General features: G+C 38.2%; 1 protein-coding gene across 1 annotated transcript; it reads left to right on the forward strand.

Annotated features, from left to right (window-relative positions):
- The first annotated feature begins 264 nt into the window (after nt 1-264).
- On the forward strand, nt 265-20,243 carry NUP155 (nucleoporin 155). Its single transcript, XM_059589536.2, has 13 exons — nt 265-739; nt 1,787-1,956; nt 5,033-5,159; nt 9,139-9,401; nt 9,571-11,221; nt 11,302-11,514; nt 11,691-11,938; nt 12,045-12,459; nt 12,696-12,901; nt 15,639-15,993; nt 17,537-17,755; nt 17,922-18,250; nt 19,953-20,243. The coding sequence occupies exons 1-13, from the start codon at nt 581-583 to the stop codon at nt 20,068-20,070; spliced, it is 4,473 nt and encodes a 1,490-aa protein (XP_059445519.2). The 5' UTR covers nt 265-580; the 3' UTR covers nt 20,071-20,243.
- Nucleotides 20,244-20,601: the final 358 nt, after the last annotated feature.

The raw sequence follows: 20,601 nt of genomic DNA on the forward strand, positions 1-20,601 counted from the left end.
GGGGTTTTCTTTTGGTTAATTTTTTTTATTATTCGGCAGACAAACAAATTAAGATTCTGAAAAGTTGATACAGGAAATCCAAAAGTAGTTGTGATCTTAGGCTAAAGGCCGCACTGCGTTTTTTTTCTTTTTGTTTTTAAATAATAAGTGGGCTGACATGGCATGGTCCATTGAGCATGCCATGTCAGCAAGTCCGGATTTCCCCGGATTTTTTCCTTGTGCCAAGCATTACTCTGGTGTTTATTAGGCGAGTGAGTCACGAAGCAGAAAATTATGAGTACATGGCACGAGGGTTTGGTGAAAAACTAGGACCGTCTCCGAACGGGTTCGATCAGGTTTTCAAAAGAGCTTAATTTGCCCGCCAGTAATAAACCCTCCCCAAAGCCCTATAGTAACAATATCACACTAAGCTACTCTTTCTCTCTCCTTCCACTTTGAATTTCGCTCTCCCTTTTGATACTTCCCTCGTTTGGTTCCCGAGAAAGCGAGGGAAAGCAGACCCATTCAAGCTCTCAATTTTACAACCCTAGGGTCCTGAAGCGATTTTGATTTCTACATAAAATCTAGGGTTTCGAGCGAGATGTCACGGGAAGAAGAGATCGTGATGCGTGATGTCGCGAATGCAGGTCTCGTCGTGAGCGACCGTATTGGCCGAGAAGCGGCGTCGCAGCTCGACCTTGAAGAAGCCCTAGAAGCTTCGAGATACGCCAGCCATCCGTATACGACTCATCCCAGAGAGGTAATTTCGAATTTTGTTTAAATAGTTGAGGAAGTTTGAATTGTATGAATTACCTTTTGCATTGGGTTATTGGAAGATTCTGTGGTTTGGAGCTTTATAGGTTGGGCATAGTATTTTCAAAAGGAAAGTAAGTTTCAAAATTTGTTAGCTTTTTTCTTCCTTTGTCTATAAATTTACAAATTTGCTGAGAGAATGAGTTTTAAGATTTATTAATGTGACAGAAATGATATTAAAATATTCATGTTTTGGTGTTCGTGTTTGATATGATTCCAACAGCTGCTTGGATGCTTGAAAATTTTCTACTCTTGTAGGGTTTTCAAATATCTTTTCTTGTTGTAATTTGATTCCTGCCATTAGTGTGTCATATGACCCTATCGTTTGATACTCTATGAGTATACGGAAGTAACCCTATTGTAGTTGTGTGTCACCTTTTAGTTATTGTGGATGGTAAGAGGTGGGAAAAGGGGTCATGTTGTGACTAGTCTGCACGGAGTCAGGATGGATAAGAATAATGCTTCCCGACACTGCTTGTCTAAGGTCATATTATTGCATTTTCTGGCAAGAACAAGAAGTGGATGTCTGTTTTATTTATTTATTATTTACATTTTTGTTTTGAAGAAAGTCTCAAAATTTGTTAATAATCTTAAGTTTCTTTCAATGGATTACCCTTTGAGGTGGAGGAGTTTTGATTGGCTTTCATTCTTTTTGGTAAGATGCACTAACAAAAACTTTAGCTGCATTTTTTTATCTAAGTCATAATGTGAGGGTATGGTTTATGATCTGATGGATTGAAGTGGAATATTTTTATTGACTTTGGCATCATTCCATTATGTAATTATATTAATTTCTGTTCATTCGTTAGCTTGCTGGATTCAATTATCTTTCAGAGTTTTACTTATAAACAAAAGGCTTGTATGCTTGCTCTTTACATTATTGATTTGATATCTTTGATGGTAAAGTATGCCTTCATGAATATCTTGGATTCTTGGAAATGGATTTTTTACTCCCATCTCCAGCACTTTAAAATCTTATGTTAATTCATTGCAGTGGCCTCCTGTGGTTGAGGTGGCGGATACATGGGAGTTGCCTCCAGTATTGATTGAAAGATACAATGCAGCTGGTGGTGAAGGAACTGCTTTATGTGGAATATTTCCTGAGATACGTAGGGCATGGGCATCAGTAGATAATTCTTTGTTTCTTTGGCGTTTCGACAAGTGGTGAGTATTTCTTGATTTTTATTGAGTAATTTATAGTTTTTCTTTTTGCTGCCCATTCCATGGATGTGATAATTATCCTCCAGTCAGCCAGTGATTTGCAGAAAAGTAAAGATGCCAATCTAATTGGTAGGCTAGATCTGAAAATTATATTGAGAGGACATAATTTCGTAACTAAATAGGGATGTAAATGAGATGAATCACGCACAAGTGGCTTTTTAAAATGCTCAGGTTGTTTGTTGATCTAAATGAGCTAAGGCTTTCCCTATCCGTGTGCTTGATTAGTCAAACCTGCAGTCTAGCTCGGATGTCATAGTGCTCAACTCATGAGCTTGTGAGCCTGCTTGAGAAGGGTAAACAGGGTGATGCCTTAGATTTTATGTAGATACTTCTCCTCAAGTTTCTCATTTCTGGGTAATGTGAGACTTGAGCATGACCCTTTAATGAGAGAGTTTCTTGTGCCAACATCGAAAAACTATAAAGGTTGATGGGTTTCTTCTTTTTCCACATTTGAGACCTGCGTTTCCTACATTGAATGTGAGATAGCAGGGGAAGTTTGCTGGCTATTAATAGAGCCTGAAACTCCTCTGTTCATGCCCATTGTTGACTTTGGGCTCCCTCTTTTCTAAAATACATATTTGTTTGATATGGGCTGTGAGCCTTGAAAAAAGTTGGGCCTGCTTTAAATTTTTAAGGTTCACCATGTAGCTCGTGAGCTCTGCAAGCTCATAGTGAGTAGACCTTGAGCTTGAGCCCTGTATATCCTCCTTTGAGCCAACAAGAAAGAAAAACAAAATCTATATTTTGTAGTTTGAAGGATAAGAGTTTTCTCAAACTTTAATAAGCTTGTCAATTCATTCAAACTCTTCTGCAACAACCGGGTTGGAATTCCCTCGACACAATGCTGCCTTCTCTTTGTTGTACATACATATGTACACATACATAGGCATGGGTTTTTAGGGCTGTTATTGCACTTCTGTAGGTCTTAGTCCTGGTTTTTTTCGGGATTTAGGGTGTTTTTGTTTGGATCTATTTTGGGTCTCTTGTGGGGGCTCCTTATGAGCTTGGGGTTTTTTTCTTGGGTGATTCTTGGGGCTCGCTTCTACCTTGTGTAATTGTGTTGCGCCCTTTTGGGTTTTTTGATATATACATTTTTACTTATAAAAAAAGAAAACATATGTACACATACATAGGCATGTATATATGCTTAAATGTTTGTATCAACATGTATAAATTTGTGTATATACATATCCATATTTACACTCATACACGTGTACATACATACCTATGTAACTACATAAAGATAGACACATGTACATATCTATAAGTATGTGTATATATACACAGTTAATTACATAGGCTATCAATACTTGGTGTAAAAATAGGGGTTTGTTTGGTAAATTTTATTTATTTATTTATTTTATTTTATAAGTAAACAGCTAATATGGAACTTTTTAGAAGGTGCTTTTTGCTTTTTGGTTATGTTGTGACACAAATGTGAAAGTAGTTTCTGAGTATTTGGTGTTTTAAGTTCTTTTGATTTTTTGCTAAAATGTAAAAAAATGTCCTAAAAAGTATTGCCAAACAAGCCAGTACCTTTCTGCCTTCTGTATTCCACTTATTGCCAAGATGCAAATTATGTTTCAACGCTATGTTTTATTATTGAATTTGATACTTTAAGAAACTCTTATATAATGTGTAGAATGGCTGGCTGCCTATACAACTACAAAAGACGTTATTCAGGCTTGGTGACCTGGACTAGAAGGATCAAAAACTATAATTTCTAAGCTCAAGACATATGTGAGAACTCCTTGGTTGTGACAGTCCTTCATTTCATGAGAGTATTATTTTTCTGTATTTTCTACTTGTTGAGGGTGAGAACGAGCTCTGGTCAGTGGTCTTTGAAGGGAGATGAGATGAACACATGGATTTCTGGTCTTGGGAAGATCACATGAACACATGAATACTTCTCAGATATATATAATTTTCTTTTAAGAAATACTAAAACACACTTTTAAAGAAGTTTACCAAAAAAGCTTATAAAAAAAAAAGTTTACCAAATAATTTTCATCTGTGGACCCTGCAGATAACACTTTCAAATGTGGACGCCACTGAAAACACTTTTCATCTTTCTATCACATCAATAATTCTTTTCAAATCTAAACACAAAAAAAGCCATTCCAAAACACTTATCAAACATACACTAAGATTTTCAAGCATCAGCAACATGCTAATTTATTACAATCAGCACATTGATTTGTTCAATTCAAGCCAAGGGTTGAACTCGTGTTTGGTGTGGACAAGGTTCTGATTATATCCTTTTTACTTGGATTGAGAAGTCACAGCCTTTTTGCATATTTCAATTGGACATTAATGGAATCTCTTTGATGTATTAGTCAGAATTTTTGTGAATACATACGTAAAAATATATAAATGATATATCTACTATTTTAAATGGGTCAGTGCCTGGATTCTTTTAATTTCAGTGTGGAGCTTTAAGTTTTCTCTTTTCCATAAATAAGGGTAGAAACACCATTGCTTCGGTTTTGAATCTACAATACGTGAATCTCCATAGAAGAAAGATACTGTCACTCGCTATACTGTATACCACAATGCTCATTTGTTTTCTTGGGTTCATGATTGATTCAAAACAGTTCTTGCTGTTTGGTAGGGCTAACACAAAAAACATGTCACCTGACTATATGGTAGGACTTAAGAGAAAGACACAGTGGTACTTATCCTGCTAATTTATTTCTTCTATATAGTTCTCCCTCTACTTTTATTTTTTAGTTCTTTTGTCACCTTCATATACGTCTAAAACTGGTAGGTTCTTTCTGTCCTTGTTCTTTATTTCCTTTCTTTTTAGTTGGTACAATCTGGCCTGTTAAATGTGCTAAGGATGCATAAAACTTGTTTGTGACGCATATAAGAGAATAATGGACTGGATACTTAATATTGAGAATCATTAACCATTTTTCTAATCAGTGTTCTGTTGTAATAAGTTTTTGAAATGTGATTCAATGGTTTTCTTCTCTACATGCTTTCTACTAATTTCTTTCTAACATTCTCTCTTGATTAGGGATGGTCAATGTCCTGAATACAATGGGGAGGAACAAGCTATATGTGCTGTTGGGCTTGCCAAATCTAAGCCTGGTGTTTTTGTTGAAGCTATCCAATATCTTTTGATTTTAGCCACACCGGTTGAGGTAGAAACAATTTCTTGTCCTTGTTTGTACTCCCAATAATTTTAGTTCCAAAAAGCGGAAAACACTTGAGTTTGGCTTATAGTTACATGCTTGCTCGTAATTGACTAGCATTCTATGATATTGGGATGGTATTGACGTTCCAATCACACTAATAGATCCTGGGAGTTAATTTAGTACAATTCCTATTTCTTTCCTTGCAAAGTTTGTTTCTTGAGTGTTTCTTTGATGAACTGAACTGATCAAAGAAAAAAGAGATTGATGAAAGAAAGATCCATATCAAAAGTTTTTTAATTTCAACTCCATACTTGAAGAATGACTCCATATGCTGTATCATTCATTTATATATTTCTCCCTTCAAGGTCCAAGGTTCAACACCTCATGGGTGCAAACAATCTCTTGGGGCCACACCCCCTGGTGAAAAGTCAACGATTTAACCAGTTCCGTGTAGGGAAACTTCTGAGGGTACGGTGCATGGGACCGAGGTTTACTCTGCAGGGGTGGGTTCAAAGGGCCTTGCCTTGGAGAGGTTCCTCGACACACACACACACACACACACATATATATATATATTTCTCATCAAATAGTTTTGAGTAATGCAGATGTGAATTTGTGTCCAATTCATGAATGCTCATTGACTTTAAATGATAACTTCTGTATGTCTGTTGATTGAATCTTCGGCGTTAGGAAGTGAGTTCTCGGCATAACTTCTGCCTTGTTGAAATATTTGGCAGATTTTCTGAAACTTGTGTTGCTGAAATGACTCAATTAATGATTAGTCGTAAATCCTAATACAAAACACATTTGGAGATTTGGCATCCAAAACATGCTACTGTTCTTGTTCTTCTATTGGTTTTAATGCTATTTTCATTATCATCTTTATTATTAATAATAACAATGTGTTACGTTTAAAATCCTCCTATTTGAGATCTGTTTTTTTTTTTTTTTTGATAAGTAATTGAAATATCATTAAAAGCAAAAGACGCAATCTGGGTACACAAGAAGTATACATAAGAAACACCTAGTTAAGAGGAAAAAAGAACAAGAAAATCATGAAAGCTAAGCACAAAGAGAGCTAAAAACTCAGCTGTCCAAATATAAAGAGCATTAAAAAATAAATACATAAGCTCGTCAAATTCCTCTTACAGTCCTTGAAACTTCTATTATTTTGTTTCCTCCAAAGACGCTACAAGAGGCAAGAAGGCACTATCTTCCACACAACAGCCCCCTGAGTGCTACCATCAATCCACCAACAAGCATACAAATATGTTACTCTTCTAGACATAATCCAAGAAAGCCTAAAAGGACTGAAAAACATACTCCATGAAAAACATCCTCCGCGGACTTCCCATCCCTCTTACACATACAATACCTATCAACCACTATGACACGCCTCTTCCCTAAGATTGTCCATGGCAAGAATCTTTCCTATGGTCACCAACCAGACAAAAAGTGTTGCTCTCAAAGGAAACTTGTTTCGCCAAATATTCTTCCAAGAAAAAGGAATACCACCATTACAAACAAGGACATTGTAGAAGGAGCTAACAACGAACAACTTTTTTTTAGAGGGGGTCCACCATAGTTTGTCTTCACCTTCCCATCTTACTCTAACTATGTAAACCAAATTGAAAAATGAGGCAAAGATATTTATGTCTCAATCATGAGCTGCTCTGACAAAGCTTATGTTCCACTTATTGAAACCACCGAAACGCTCCAGGTGGGCAGCTACGGAAGCGTCTTTAGTGCAAGCAATACCAAATAAATCTAGAAAAGCTTCCTTAAAAGTCCTTGTCCCCACACCACATTCATTTATATATTTCTCATCAAATGGTTTTGAGTAACGCAAAGACGAATTTGTCTCTAGTTCATGAATGCACATTGATTGAATCTTCAGTGTTAGGAAGTGAGTTCTCAGCATAACTTTTGCCTTGATGAAATATCAGCAGATGTTCTGAAACTTGTGTTGCTGAAATGACTCAATTAATGACTAGTCCTAAATCCAATTACAAAACACATTTGGAGAATTGGCATCTAAAAACATGCTACTGTACTTGTTCTTCTTATTGTTTTTACTGCTATTGTCATTATCATCTTTGTTATTAATAATAACAACGTGCCATGTTTAAAATCCTTCTTTTTGAGATCTCTTTTAGATTGGGTTGCAGCTTATGTTTTTTTTGGATAAGTAATTATGATATAAAACAAAAGCGTAGAGGGGCGCAACCTACACACACGGGAAGTATAAAAGAGAGCTCCTAAGAGGGAGAAAAATGAAAAAGGAAATCAAAGAAGCTAGTCCCTATAGGAGCTAGCCAAGCGGCCGTCCAGGAATACAAAGTAAAGAAGAAAAAATGAGTCAATTCCTCTATAGTCCTAGTGGAGTTCTCAAAGCATCTAGTATTCCTTTCATTCCAAATACACCACATAAGACACAGAGGGATCATCTTCCACACTACCGCGCTTTGAGAACGGCCTCTCGACCACCAGCAATCGAACAAGCCCCTCACCTTGCAAGGCATGACCCAATGCAACCCAAATCGATCAAAAATAGTATGCCAAAGAACACTTGCGATCTCGCAATGGAGAAGAAGATTATCGACTGACTCTCTATTCTTCTTGTAGCTTATGTTCCTAATTTTTCTTCCTCTAATCTTGTAGATCTTGTTAACTTTTTAGATTTTTGTCTCCAATAGGGTGGTTGCATCTCTTGTATACTTTTCGTGTACGGGGGCTTTTCCTCTTCTTCTAATATATTATTATTCATAAAAAAAAATCATCTTTGTTATTAATATTGTTACATTTTCATGTGATAATATAGTTCTATAGCTCTACTATGTAACATGAGGAATGATACCTAAGGGAAGTAAAGCATCGTATTCACCTTGTTTCCATTTGGGAAAGAAAAGGAAAGGGTGGGGGTTGGGGGCTAAAGTGAAGGGAGGGTATTTTAACAGCTGTTTCTTTTTTCAAAGAAAATAATTCTGGTGTCCTGAGATATATTGTACATTAAGGGTGTAATCCCGGGTTTCCTGTGTACATGGGACACCTTATGTTTATAATGATATTTTTCGATTACTTATAAAAAAAAGGTGTAATCCTGGGCTGTGCAATGGATGCTTTCCCTACGGAAGTTTGTCGATAACGGCTGGAACAGTGAGTATTGTCATGCTTATTTGGACCTTACCTGGTGCTGGAATGAGGGGGAAGCTGTGAGTTGGTTATATTTGTAGTGTCCTTGTTTCTGAAGTCTCTTCATGTTTACCCATTAAGACATAGAAGCCTTTTGATTAATTAGACTAAACATCTGCTTGTCGGTTCCTGGCTTTTGCTGTAGGGATGGAGCACATTTAACTTGTGTATTTACATTAAGTAGATCCATGTATTATAACTTAAATGCTTAAAAATTTTGGATTTGCGAACAAGAATGTCAGCTAAACTGTTAGATATAAGATGCTGCTCGAGGGGAGGATGGGTTTCATATTTAACAATGGAAAGGGAGTTTGATCAGATTTGATAGTAAAAAGTTAAATTAACAGATACAGTACCTTTTCAATGCAGACTCTTAAAACGTATTGCCATAAGGTTACTGTGGCATCCCCATTTATGTCTGCAAGTTAAGGTCGTGTATGTATACTGCCTTGTCTAGTTATTCTTTTGCAAAATATTTAGGGTTCTTTACTTTTATTTATCCAAAGTTTTGTGAGTTTTCTTTTCCTTCTAATGTATTATTTTCCTTTTCAAGGTTTTAATTGACCTATCGCAGTCTACTTCATTCATTTACCACCTGAACCTAATATATTCTGCCAATGAGCTCTAGTTCAAATTCTCTTCCCCATAAGACATGCAGTATGTTGTCGTGGGTTCAGGGCCACAGGGTTTTTGTGTAACTTACCAACTAAAAAAAGAACAAAAAAAATCTTTCTAGTACTTAATCTCTAGGTTGATGATCTTACTTTTCTTATCAGCCTATGCTTGTTGTCAGTTGATCCTTGTAGGAGTATGTTGTTCTGGAGGGGGTGATGGTACAGATCCGTTTGCTGAGGTTTCATTACAGCCTTTGCCAGAGTACACAATACCATCTGATGGAGTCACCATGACTTGTATTACATGTACTGATAAGGGTCGTATTTTCTTGGCTGGTCGTGATGGCCACATTTATGAGTTGCATTACACAACTGGTTCGGGCTGGCAAAAGCGTTGTCGTAAAGTCTGCCTTACTACTGGTTTAGGAAGTGCCATTTCAAGGTATGTTGTGTTATTCTTTAGAGATGTAGATGTTCATAGTTTCCCTGTCATTCATTCTGATGACTTTTAAGCTTCACATTTTTTCGCCATCGAAGTTCATCCCGGTGTTGAAATTTGAACTTTTCTTCGCATATGCTCAATATTAACTTAAACACACCCTTTGTTTCAGATGGGTTGTACCCAGTGTATTTAAGTTTGGAGCTCTAGACCCCATTGTCGAAATGGTTTTTGATAATGAAAGACAAATTTTATATGCACGTACTGAAGAGATGAAACTTCAGGTTTTTGTTGTGGGGCCAAATGGTGATGGTCCACTGAAGAAAGTGGCTGAAGAAAAGAATCTGATCAATCAGAGGGATGCGCATTATGGAAGTAGACAATCAACCGGACCAAGAGCCACAAGTCGGTTGACAAAATCATCTATTGTCTGTATTTCACCTTTATCTGTGCTGGAATCAAAGTGGCTACACCTTGTTGCTGTTTTATCTGATGGAAGAAGGATGTACCTTTCCACTTCTCCATCTAGTGGAAACTTAGGTGGATTTAATTCTAACCATCATAAAGCAAGCTGTTTAAAAGTAGTGGCAACTAGGCCTTCTCCTCCTTTGGGGGTTAGTAGTGGAGTTGCTTTTGGAGCCATGTCTCTTGCTGGTAGATCTCAAAATGAGGATCTTTCACTGAAGGTTGAGACAGCATATTATTCTGCTGGAACTCTTCTCCTTTCTGATTCATCACCGCCAACCATGTCTTCTCTTCTAATTGTGAACAGAGATTCAAGTACACAATCATCTCTTTCAGGTAGTTTAGGGACAAGTACAAGGAGTTCTCGTGCATTACGGGAATCTGTAGCATCTCTACCTGTTGAAGGCCGAATGCTTTTTGTGGCAGATGTTTTACCATTGCCAGATACCGCAGCTACTGTACAGTCACTATATTCAGAAATTGAATTCGGAGGATTTGAAAGCTCGGGGGAGTCTTGTGAAAAAGCATCTGGAAAACTTTGGGCCAGAGGTGACCTTTCAACCCAACATATATTGCCAAGGAGAAGAATTGTCATTTTCAGTACCATGGGAATGATGGAACTAGTTTTCAACCGGCCTGTGGACATTTTAAGAAGGTTGTTAGAGTCCAACTCACCAAGATCAATTTTAGAAGATTTCTTCAATCGTTTTGGAGCTGGCGAGGCAGCTGCAATGTGTTTAATGCTTGCTGCAAGGATAGTCCATTCTGAAAATCTTATAAGTAATGTTGTTGCTGAGAAGGCAGCTGAAGCTTTTGAGGATCCAAGAGTCGTTGGAATGCCACAACTTGAAGGTAGTAGTGCATTGTCAAACACTAGAACAACTGCTGGCGGATTCAGCATGGGTCAGGTTGTTCAGGAGGCAGAGCCTGTGTTTTCAGGAGCGCATGAAGGGCTTTGCTTGTGCTCTTCAAGGCTGCTTTTTCCTCTGTGGGAACTTCCTGTCATGGTTGTAAAAGGTGGTTTACGTTCAGGTGATGCCTTGTCTGAAAATGGGGTAGTTGTATGCAGACTCTCTGTTGGGGCCATGCAAGTCCTTGAAAACAAGATTCGCTCTTTAGAGAAGTTTCTAAGGTCTAGAAGGAACCAAAGGAGGGGACTTTATGGCTGTGTAGCTGGTTTGGGAGACTTGACTGGCTCTATTCTTTATGGAACTGGTTCAGAATTAGGTGCTGGTGACCGTAGTATGGTAAGAAACTTATTTGGTTCTTACTCACGGAATGTTGATTCAAATGGTGGTGGGACACCAAATAAAAGGCAAAGATTACCATATAGTCCTGCAGAATTGGCTGCTATGGAGGTAGGTTGAAATTGCTAGTGTAGGCATAAGTGTTTATGCTTGTCATTTCATTTGTTGACTCTTGGTTTGTTGTGTTACAGGTGAGGGCAATGGAGTGCATTAGGCAGTTGCTTCTTAGATCTGGTGAAGCCCTGTTTTTACTCCAACTTGTCTCTCAGCATCATGTCACACGCTTGGTTCAGGGGTTCGACACTAATCTACGACAGGCATTGGTTCAATTGACATTCCATCAACTAGTTTGTTCTGAGGAGGGTGACCGCCTCGCTACTAGGCTTATATCTGCTCTAATGGAGGTAATACAAGTTCAGATCAAACTCATTAAGGAAGCTCCATTTAAACTAGCTGTTCTATTAACCAACAAAATTCTCTTTTCATCTGACATGTGCAGTTGCTAATTTTGGCTTTATGTGACATTTCTATCTTCCATTTTGAATCGTCTTTCTTAATTTGACATCATTCACTGCTCCAGTATTATACTGGTCCTGATGGCAGGGGGACAGTAGATGATATTAGTGCAAAATTAAGGGAAGGTTGTCCAAGCTATTACAAGGAGCCTGATTACAAGTTTTTCTTAGCTGTGGAATGTCTTGAGAGAGCTGCTGTAACTCCAGATGCTGAGGAAAAGGAGAATCTTGCCAGAGAGGCCTTCAATTACTTGAGTAAAGTTCCAGAGTCTGCCGATTTACGAACTGTCTGCAAACGGTTTGAGGATTTAAGGTCAGTTGATTTTTAAAGCTTAGGGCTAAGGCCATGTTCTTTTGATTGATTAATTTCTCAATTTGATCATTATGTCAACAACCTAATCTTTAGAGGCATGTTGCAGATTTTATGAAGCTGTAGTTCGCTTACCTCTGCAGAAGGCACAGGCTCTGGACCCCGCAGGTGATGCTAATAATGAGCAAATTGATGCAGCTACTCGTGAACATGCACTTGTTCAGCGTGAACAGTGCTATGAGATAATTATCAATGCTTTGCGTTCTCTGAAAGGTGATGCTTCACAAAGGGAATTTGGATCTCCTGTGAGGCCTGCAACTGCAAGATCTTTCCTTGATCCAGCCTCTCGGAAGAAATATATATGCCAGATTGTTCAGCTTGGTGTCCAATCACCTGACAGAATATTTCATGAGTACTTGTACCGGGCTATGATTGATTTGGGCCTTGAGAATGAGTTGTTGGAGTATGGAGGTCCTGATTTGGTGCCTTTTCTGCAAAGTCCTGGCCGTGGACCTATACAAGAGGTTTTAATATTATTTGATATTTTTTTTTTTGGGATATTATATAATGCCTTGGTATATGTTGAGATTATCTTAAACGCTTTATATCTTGATGGTATATAAATTTTGCACCTGCGTACTGAAAACATGCAGCCTTTTTATTTTTTTTATTTTTTTTTATTTTTTATTATTAAAATTATAGTATTTGTATCAGCATCTTTTGGGGCTTTCTTATCATGTTTCCATCATGTGTCGTATAGGTTCGAGCTGTTTCTGTGGTGACATCAGCAACTTCTCGTATGGGTCAATCGGGAGCACTTGTCCCATCCAATCAAGCCAAGTACTTTGATCTTTTGGCACGGTATTATGTCTTGAAGCGTCAGCATATACTTGCAGCTCATGTACTGCTAAGACTGGCCGAGAGGCACTCGACTGATGTAGGGGATGTTCTTACCCTACAACAGAGGTCGGCAACTTCTTCCTCTTCCTTTTTTTCTTTTCTTTTCTTTTCATTTTTTTTTTCCTGAGCGATACAGAAAACTGGGAGAGGGAAATTACAAACAAGAAGAAAGAACATAAATAAAGGGGAATTACAAGGGATATATCCAAAAAAATTATGCAACGCAGCCCACTCGGCAATTAAATGAGCTCACAAGTTTGCTTACCTTTGGACTTTTGAAGCTTCCCAGTTTCGAAATAAGGCAAGATTTTGATGAATATCTCTTAATGATTGGAGCAATTTGCCAATTTGACATCAGATCAGGCCTATTAATAGCCATGATAGTAATTAAGAAATCCCCTTGCAAAATGAGAGATTTGCTTCCATTTGAAAGCGCAAGATTGGTAGCTAACAAAGCAGCTTTGCCTCCCTTACCTTACATTCACCTTTGAAGAATTAAGCTTTAGAGAGCTTGCTGCAATCACTTTCCCATCTTCATCACTGATGACCTCTGAGGCTACTGAAAATTTTAGTCTAACTGCTACGTTAAAGTTGGCTTTTAGAAAACCAGAGGGAGGTGGTCTCCACATATTCCGTACTGGAAGAACTTTCTCCAAAGCTTGCTTATGAGTTTTCAATGTCATCCTGATTTGTTTTAACAAGGTCAAGACATCAACCTGATAAGAGTTGTGTATCACCTGATTTCTAGCATACCAAATCATGTCCATTGCAATTATTGCAAAGTATTGAAAATTTCAGACCTCCCACTTAACCCAACTGGATATGTGGAAGTCCTCAAAGGCAGCAACATTTATAGGCCAATCAGAATTTCTCCAAATGATGCTGTTCAAGAATAAATGTTGAGTAGTTCCTAGCTTAGAATTGCAAAGAGGACAAGACCATACCTCAATATCATTTGATTGAATAACTCTTGCCAACTTATCTTTGGTTGGGAGAATATCCCAAGCAACCTTCCACAGAAGATGTTTCATCTATGCTATATCATTAGGCTCCAAATTTTCTTCACTTCTTCTTTTTTATCACCAAGTTTTTGAGCTTGTGTTTTGCAGAAGGATGTTACTTCGTGTAATTTTGCAACTTTTTTTATAAGTAATTAAGATATCATTAAAAGCGTAAGGCGCCTCCAAGTGCACATAGAGTATACAAGAGAAGCCACCTAACTAGTAAAAGCAAAAAGAACAAGAAACTCATAAAAAGTAATCACCATTTTGGGTTATTTTTTTTTTTTGATAGGTAAATTAGTATATATCAAAAACCCAACAGGGCGCAACACGATTACACGGGGAGTATAAAAGAGTGCGGCTATACACCCAATAAAACCCTAAGCTCCCAAGGAGCACCCACAAGGAACCTAAAAAGATCCACCCAAGAACCCCCGAAATCAAAACACCCTACACAAGAAACACCCTACACAAAGGCTAACCCTACACATGATCACCCCACATCCCTAGCCCTACTCGAGCCACTGCCCCTAGCCTCAAAGTTATCGGAGCATTCCAAATTCTTCACCCCCAGCGGCATCTTTTTCTTATGAAGCTGTTTAGCTTCCTTATCCTTCGCTCTCCGTGTATAACACTTGGAAACTTGGTTATCTATCAAAGCTTTGGCAGGTGCAGGAGGAAAAGAGAAAACCGGAGAAACAATAGCCCTCACCGGAGGAATAGTAGCCATCACCGGAGGAACAGAAGCCTCAGCCCTCATCCTGCACTGAAGCCTCGCCGGATAAGTAGAAGCAACCGCAGGAATCGCCGGAGGAAAAGAGAAATGATTCACAGGCGAAACTGAAGCCACCGAAGAAACAGTAGCCACCACCGTAGGAGCAGTAGCGTCATCCCTCAAACTGCGCCAAAGCCTCGCCGGAGACACAGGAGTCGCCGGGGAAGATTGGGTTATATAACATGTTAAATCATCAATTGTTTCAAAAAATTAATCTATTAGGATGTGATGAGGTGGCTAGGATAATATTTGTTGGATCCCCTCCAAAAGGAGAACGTTTGATATTAGATCTTTTTATTATGCGCTTAGCCCTCCAGTGGGCCCTGCCTTTCCTTGGAAGAGCATTTGGAGAAATGGGGATCCCCCGAGGATGGCATTCTTTGTTTGGACGATAGCATTAGGGAAGATTATGATATTGGATAACTTGAGAAAGAGGCACATCACAACGATGGAGTGATGTTGCATGTATAAGAAAAGTGGAGAATCAATTGATCATCTTCTGCTTCACTGTGAAGTGGCTAGAGATTTGTGGGTTTTGGTGAGATATGCTCCTACGGGTAGTAGAGCTCTTGGCTAGTTGGGGAGGTCAAATTGGGAGCACCCCAATATAGAAGTTTGGAGGACGGCTTCCCTATGCTTAATGTGGTGTATTTGGAGAGAACTCAATGCCTGAAACTTCGAAGATTGCGAGAAATTGGTGATAGAGTTGAAGGCTATCATGTTCAATTCTCTTTATGTTTGGATGGCTGTCCACAATAGTTCTCACTTTTCTAATTTTCTAGACTTTTTGGATTTGTGTTCTTCTACAACCTAGTTGGGTGCCTTATCCCCCCCCCCCCCCCCTGGCCCTCTGCGCTTCTAATATAATTAAAAAGAAAAAGTTAGTCTAGAAAGCCAAATTTGAAAAGCTTCTGCCAGCACTAAACATCCTTCTAGAATTGCCATTCCCCTTAACAGAACGAATATATTGAACAATATTGTTCCAACCCCCAGTACATGACGGATTTTTACGTTTTGTCAAACTCAGGTATCAGTACCTTAGTAATGCAGTTCTACAGGCAAAGAATGCAAGTAACAGTAATGGTCTGGTAGGTTCTGCTCAAGGTGCTTTTGACTCTGGACTCCTAGATCTGCTTGAAGGGAAGCTTGCTGTTCTTCGGTTTCAGATAAAGATCAAAGAGGAACTGGAGGCTTTAGCTTCGAGGTTAGAAGCTTCACCTGGAATGCCTGAGTCTGTCCAAAATGAACTTCCTGAAAACAGTTTGACTGCTGATGCCAGTATTGCAAATGCTGCACGTGAAAAGGCAGCAGAGCTATCTTTAGGTTTAAAGAGCATAACTCAACTATATAATGAATATGCGGTTCCATTCGAGCTCTGGGAGGTACTTTTTCTCTTTTTTTCTGCTTAAATGAATTGGTGCATTATCAATCGACGTTATCTATGCTGATCACATGAATTCTTTATGTTCCTACTCAATAATTAGCACGTTGAAATAAAGTTCTCTTAATTTGAGTAGAGTTGGTTCTGAGTTTTCTCATATGACCATTTACAGACATAACCTAGCTGTGTTGTTCTGTAAAAGGAGATAATAATGAACCAAACTTTTTGTTCTTCTTGTTTTATCTAATAATACAATTAAGTTCTCCCATCTATTTATTTTTACAACTTCAGTTGCACTATTTGCTGCTGTTTTGCTAGGTGTTTCAGAAATTGTATATTTCCATGAGATTTTTAAATCATGTTAAACTGAAAATATGGTGTCCGATATAGCTGTTTCTCCTTCTCCTGAAATCATATTAAACTGATTATTTTTCGTAAAAGAGATTTGAATGCATTATAAATTTTGGTGGGACATTTAACCCCTAATGCACACATGGAGACAGGTAGTAAGTATCATCTAGCTCCTTTCATTTGTTGCCAGTGTTGTATCTTGCTACATTCTCTTCACTGCTGTCCTTTGTTGTATCTATAATGAGGAATTCTTCTCCCCCTTTCAGCTTCTCTTTTAATTTGTGTTTATTTGAATAAGGAAAACTACACAAATTACTGCATTAAATACCTATGCATCCCTTGCACTATGTTGTATAATTAACAAAATGCTAAACTACAACTTGGTCCTCCAAGTTTAGGTTTGTTGTCAATTTAAGCCCATTGCCATTCACTATTGAGGTAACCCCCTTTTGTCTCCTTTTATAAAAACCTGCTGTTATGGGCAATTGGCATTAGGGGTGGCAATGATGCTAATTGAGGTTTTTTGGGTGTTGAGGTGACAGTTTAGGTTGTGGGGTCTTTGAGGTTTTGCTGGCAATGGAGGTGGCCATTTGGGGTTTTATCAGTGGTGCGAGATGGGTATTTCTGGTGGTTTATTGATGGTAGGTTCTAGGGAGTTTGAGATGTGGGACAGTGTATGGTAGTTCGTGGGGTTGTTTTGGAGGGTTTGAGGGACTGATTGGCTGCATTTGGCAGCTAATGGCAATGTACGGCAGTTTTTGCCAATGTGGGGCTTTTGAAGGTTAGAGGCCAATTGGCGATGGGTGGTTAATTCGGTGAATGAAAGATTTACATCGATGATGGGTATGTTGGTTGGGTGAGTTTCGTCAGCAAGGGGGGGGGGGGGGGGGGGGGGGGGGGGGTTTGCTGTTGGTGTTTGGCCATTCAAGTGGGTATTTGGCTATGGGCCCTGTGTTTTGGATCACGGATGGACAGTGAATGGATGTGGATCAGGGGATACACTGAACATATTTTGGAGGTGTAAGGACTGTATTGAACAAATTAGATCTTGACGGACCAAATTGACAACAAATCCGAAGTTAGAGAAACCAATTTGTAGTTTGTCTTGAACAAAATTAAATCTTGTATTGTAATTACATTTTCAATTCCCCATTTCGTTACAAAATCTTTTGCCTTTTCTTTTCTGCATGCAGGTATGTCTGGAAATGCTGTACTTTGCAAACTATTCAGGTGATTCTGATAGTAGCATTGTAAGAGAAACCTGGGCTAGACTCATTGATCAGGCTCTTTCAAGGGGTGGAATTGCCGAAGCATGTTCAGTTCTGAAAAGCGTTGGTTCTCACATTTATCCCGGAGATGGAGCTGTTTTACCTTTTGACACTCTCTGTCTTCACCTAGAGAAGGCTGCACTGGTACATTTTTACATATATTTTAGCAGCTTCATCTGCAAACAAGAGTATAGTGTCTTCTTTCTTTCTTTTTTATTTTTTAGTCTGGAAGGTTGTTGCAGAAATATTTAGCTTTGGCTTGTATGCATCATCCTTATTTAACTTAATTTACTCTTATATCTTTTGGCAGGAGAGATTGGAGTCAGGGGTTGAATCTGTTGGAGATGAAGATGTTGCAAGAGCACTTCTTGCTGCTTGCAAGGGTGCAACTGAACCTGTGTTGAACACTTACGACCAATTGTTATCAAACGGAGCTATTCTGCCATCACCAAAGTTCAGGTTACGCCTTCTCCGATCTGTGCTAGTTGTACTTCGCGAGTGGGCAATGTCTGTATTTGCACAGAGAATTGGTACAAGTGCCGCTGGAGCTTCTCTAATATTAGGTGGAACATTCTCACTGGAGCAAACAGCTGTCATTAACCAAGGAGTCAGAGATAAGATCACAAGTGCTGCAAACAGGTTAACTTATTGTTATTTCTCGTGATCCTCTTTATAATATATATATTTGAGTTGTGATCGACTTATTATTAATGTATATGACATAAATTAGCTGGCTAACCTGCAATCTCCAGTTTAGGCATCAATTGACCTTTAAATGTCATGCCTCAATGTGAAATTGAAAAGGTTGCCCTAAGGCCTCAAATGTTCCATCCTAATGAAGCTTGCATGTTCTGTTTGATTAGGCATTAGATAATTATAAACCTCTCCGCATTTTCTGTGGCGTATCTATTATTCATAACGTGTTGATACTATTCCTGATACTATGGAGTTTTCCAATATCTATCCTCCTCCTCTACCATAGGCTGCCCCACAAACTTAATAATTCAGAATGATTAATTGGTATTGCCTCTCTGATGGGTCTGCTATAAAATTTCAGATGTATAAAAGGGAAAGGCCTGACTGCATTTGCTGATGTCGTTTCTCTGTACCCTGTTACCTACATTCATTGAGACTTGTGTCCTTAAAATGCATGTTAACGTTCCGGCAACATATATGGTTGTCATTCTATTTCTTTTTGTCAAGGCTGAATATTTTCAACAGAATTGTGTTGTATGTGACATCCCTGTTGATATACATGATTTGTTCATTTATGAAACTATAGAATGAGGACGGCTGGATTGGCTGTCATTTCAGCCCTAAATTTTGTCATGTTGGTGAATGAGGTTTTTGCCATTATAAGGACTGGCTAAGCTGTTTTATTTGTGATGAACTGGATTAAAAAAGCTTAGGGGCTGATTTCTTTAAGGTTTTGTCTTTCATATTTAGTTATATTTTTTCTGTTTCTATATTGTTCTTGGGAGGAGAGAGGGTTCACTAGCTTCATAGGACTATCTGGGGTGTTCTGAATGTGGACCAGGCTGGTTCCACTTTGCTTGTGCCATGTGGTTCAAATGTAAACCAACTAGTTTCCACGAGCTCAATTTGTGTGATTTTTTTAATGCTGTTAGCTTCCATAGAAATAAATTTTTATTATTTATTTTTCCTTCATATATTAGAGATTTCATTTGTAGCTATTTAATTGGTGGAGTTGGAGCCTTTTTGTGGTGGAGCTGAGAAACCCAATAATTCAGATTTTTTGAGTATTTTTCTTTCTGTGATTCGATCATTCTCAATCCGGTATTCTCTTCTAGTTGCTGGATCTCTACCAAGGCTATATCTTAACAATTTTGTTTTGAAATGTCTTCTTGTGTTTCCCTGTTGAAATTGGTGCTCTCTTCCTTGATCTTTAGAAGTTCATGATTATTACCCGTACAGTTCTCATATCACTCCAGTTCTGAAATGAGTTCCACCCACCCATTCGGGCGATGTTCTTCCCTTTTTCTTTCTTTCTCCCAATCGTTGAAATATGCCTACACACACGGGAAGGAAGAAGTGTCTCCTTGTGCTATTCCTCTCATATTTTGTCTTTGAAAACCTTTCTCCCATGAGTTGACACAGTGCAGTTGGTTATTTGTTTTCTAGGCTTTTTTCCTTTTTTATCAGTTGAGAAAATAATTTTGTGTCACAATTTGATGGTCCATCTTTCACATTACAAGTAGAAAAGACAAGCCAAGGTTCTAAACCATCCAATTTTAGTATATACTTGAAGAACATTGTAGAAGACACAATCATAGAGTTTCATTTCAAGATTGTTTTGGTCTCATTGAATTTGGAATAGCAGGTACATGACTGAGGTCCGGAGGTTGTCCCTTCCACAGAACCAAACTGAAGCTGTTTACAGAGGCTTTCGAGAACTTGAAGAATCACTAATAAGTCCTTTCTCTTTTGATCGCTTTTGATTTTTCTTTGTACCATTTTATTGTGTTGTATGAATGTTTGCTTGTTACAAATTCGTTTTTCTAAATAGAAATGCTATAAAATTTTGAAATAGGATGTTATGTGATCATGTTATACAATTCTAAGTGATTGTATAATGTAAATTAGCATAGGCATGACATGATATTTTTGGTCTTGCTTTTGCTCACTGGAGCTAACTTGAGGGGTATTAATTTATCATCATTATTTTCAATACCAAAAAAAATTGTATTATTTTGGGTAATGGGCTTTTAACCTGAGAAAGAATTTTTGGCGCCCCATTTTTTGGGATAACTGCCCAACATACCAAATTCACTAGGCCCCTGAAAGAAAGTCCAAAAAAAAATTCTAGTGTTGATTTTTAATGTCACGGCATCTAATTATATGGCAATTGTACGGAATTTATTAAATAGAATTACTCAAACAAAAAAAATAATCATATATATATATATATATATATAGTGGAAACTCCCATTAGAAGTGTTTTTAAAGTTGTGACATATGGCGTAAACCTA

Source organism: Corylus avellana, chromosome 4 (genome assembly GCF_965113065.1).
Source record: "Corylus avellana chromosome 4, dhCorAvel1.hap1.2, whole genome shotgun sequence".
NCBI lineage: Eukaryota > Viridiplantae > Streptophyta > Magnoliopsida > Fagales > Betulaceae > Corylus > Corylus avellana.

Excerpts from the sequence above, each read along its gene's own strand:
- NUP155 (XM_059589536.2), top strand. The coding sequence starts at position 581 with ATGTCACGGGAAGAAGAGATCGTGATGCGTGATGTCGCGAATGCAGGT. Across the intron at positions 12,902-15,638 it reads GTTCTTACCCTACAACAGAG|GTATCAGTACCTTAGTAATG; the intron begins GTCGGCAACTTC and ends TGTCAAACTCAG. Across the intron at positions 17,756-17,921 it reads ACCTAGAGAAGGCTGCACTG|GAGAGATTGGAGTCAGGGGT; the intron begins GTACATTTTTAC and ends ATCTTTTGGCAG.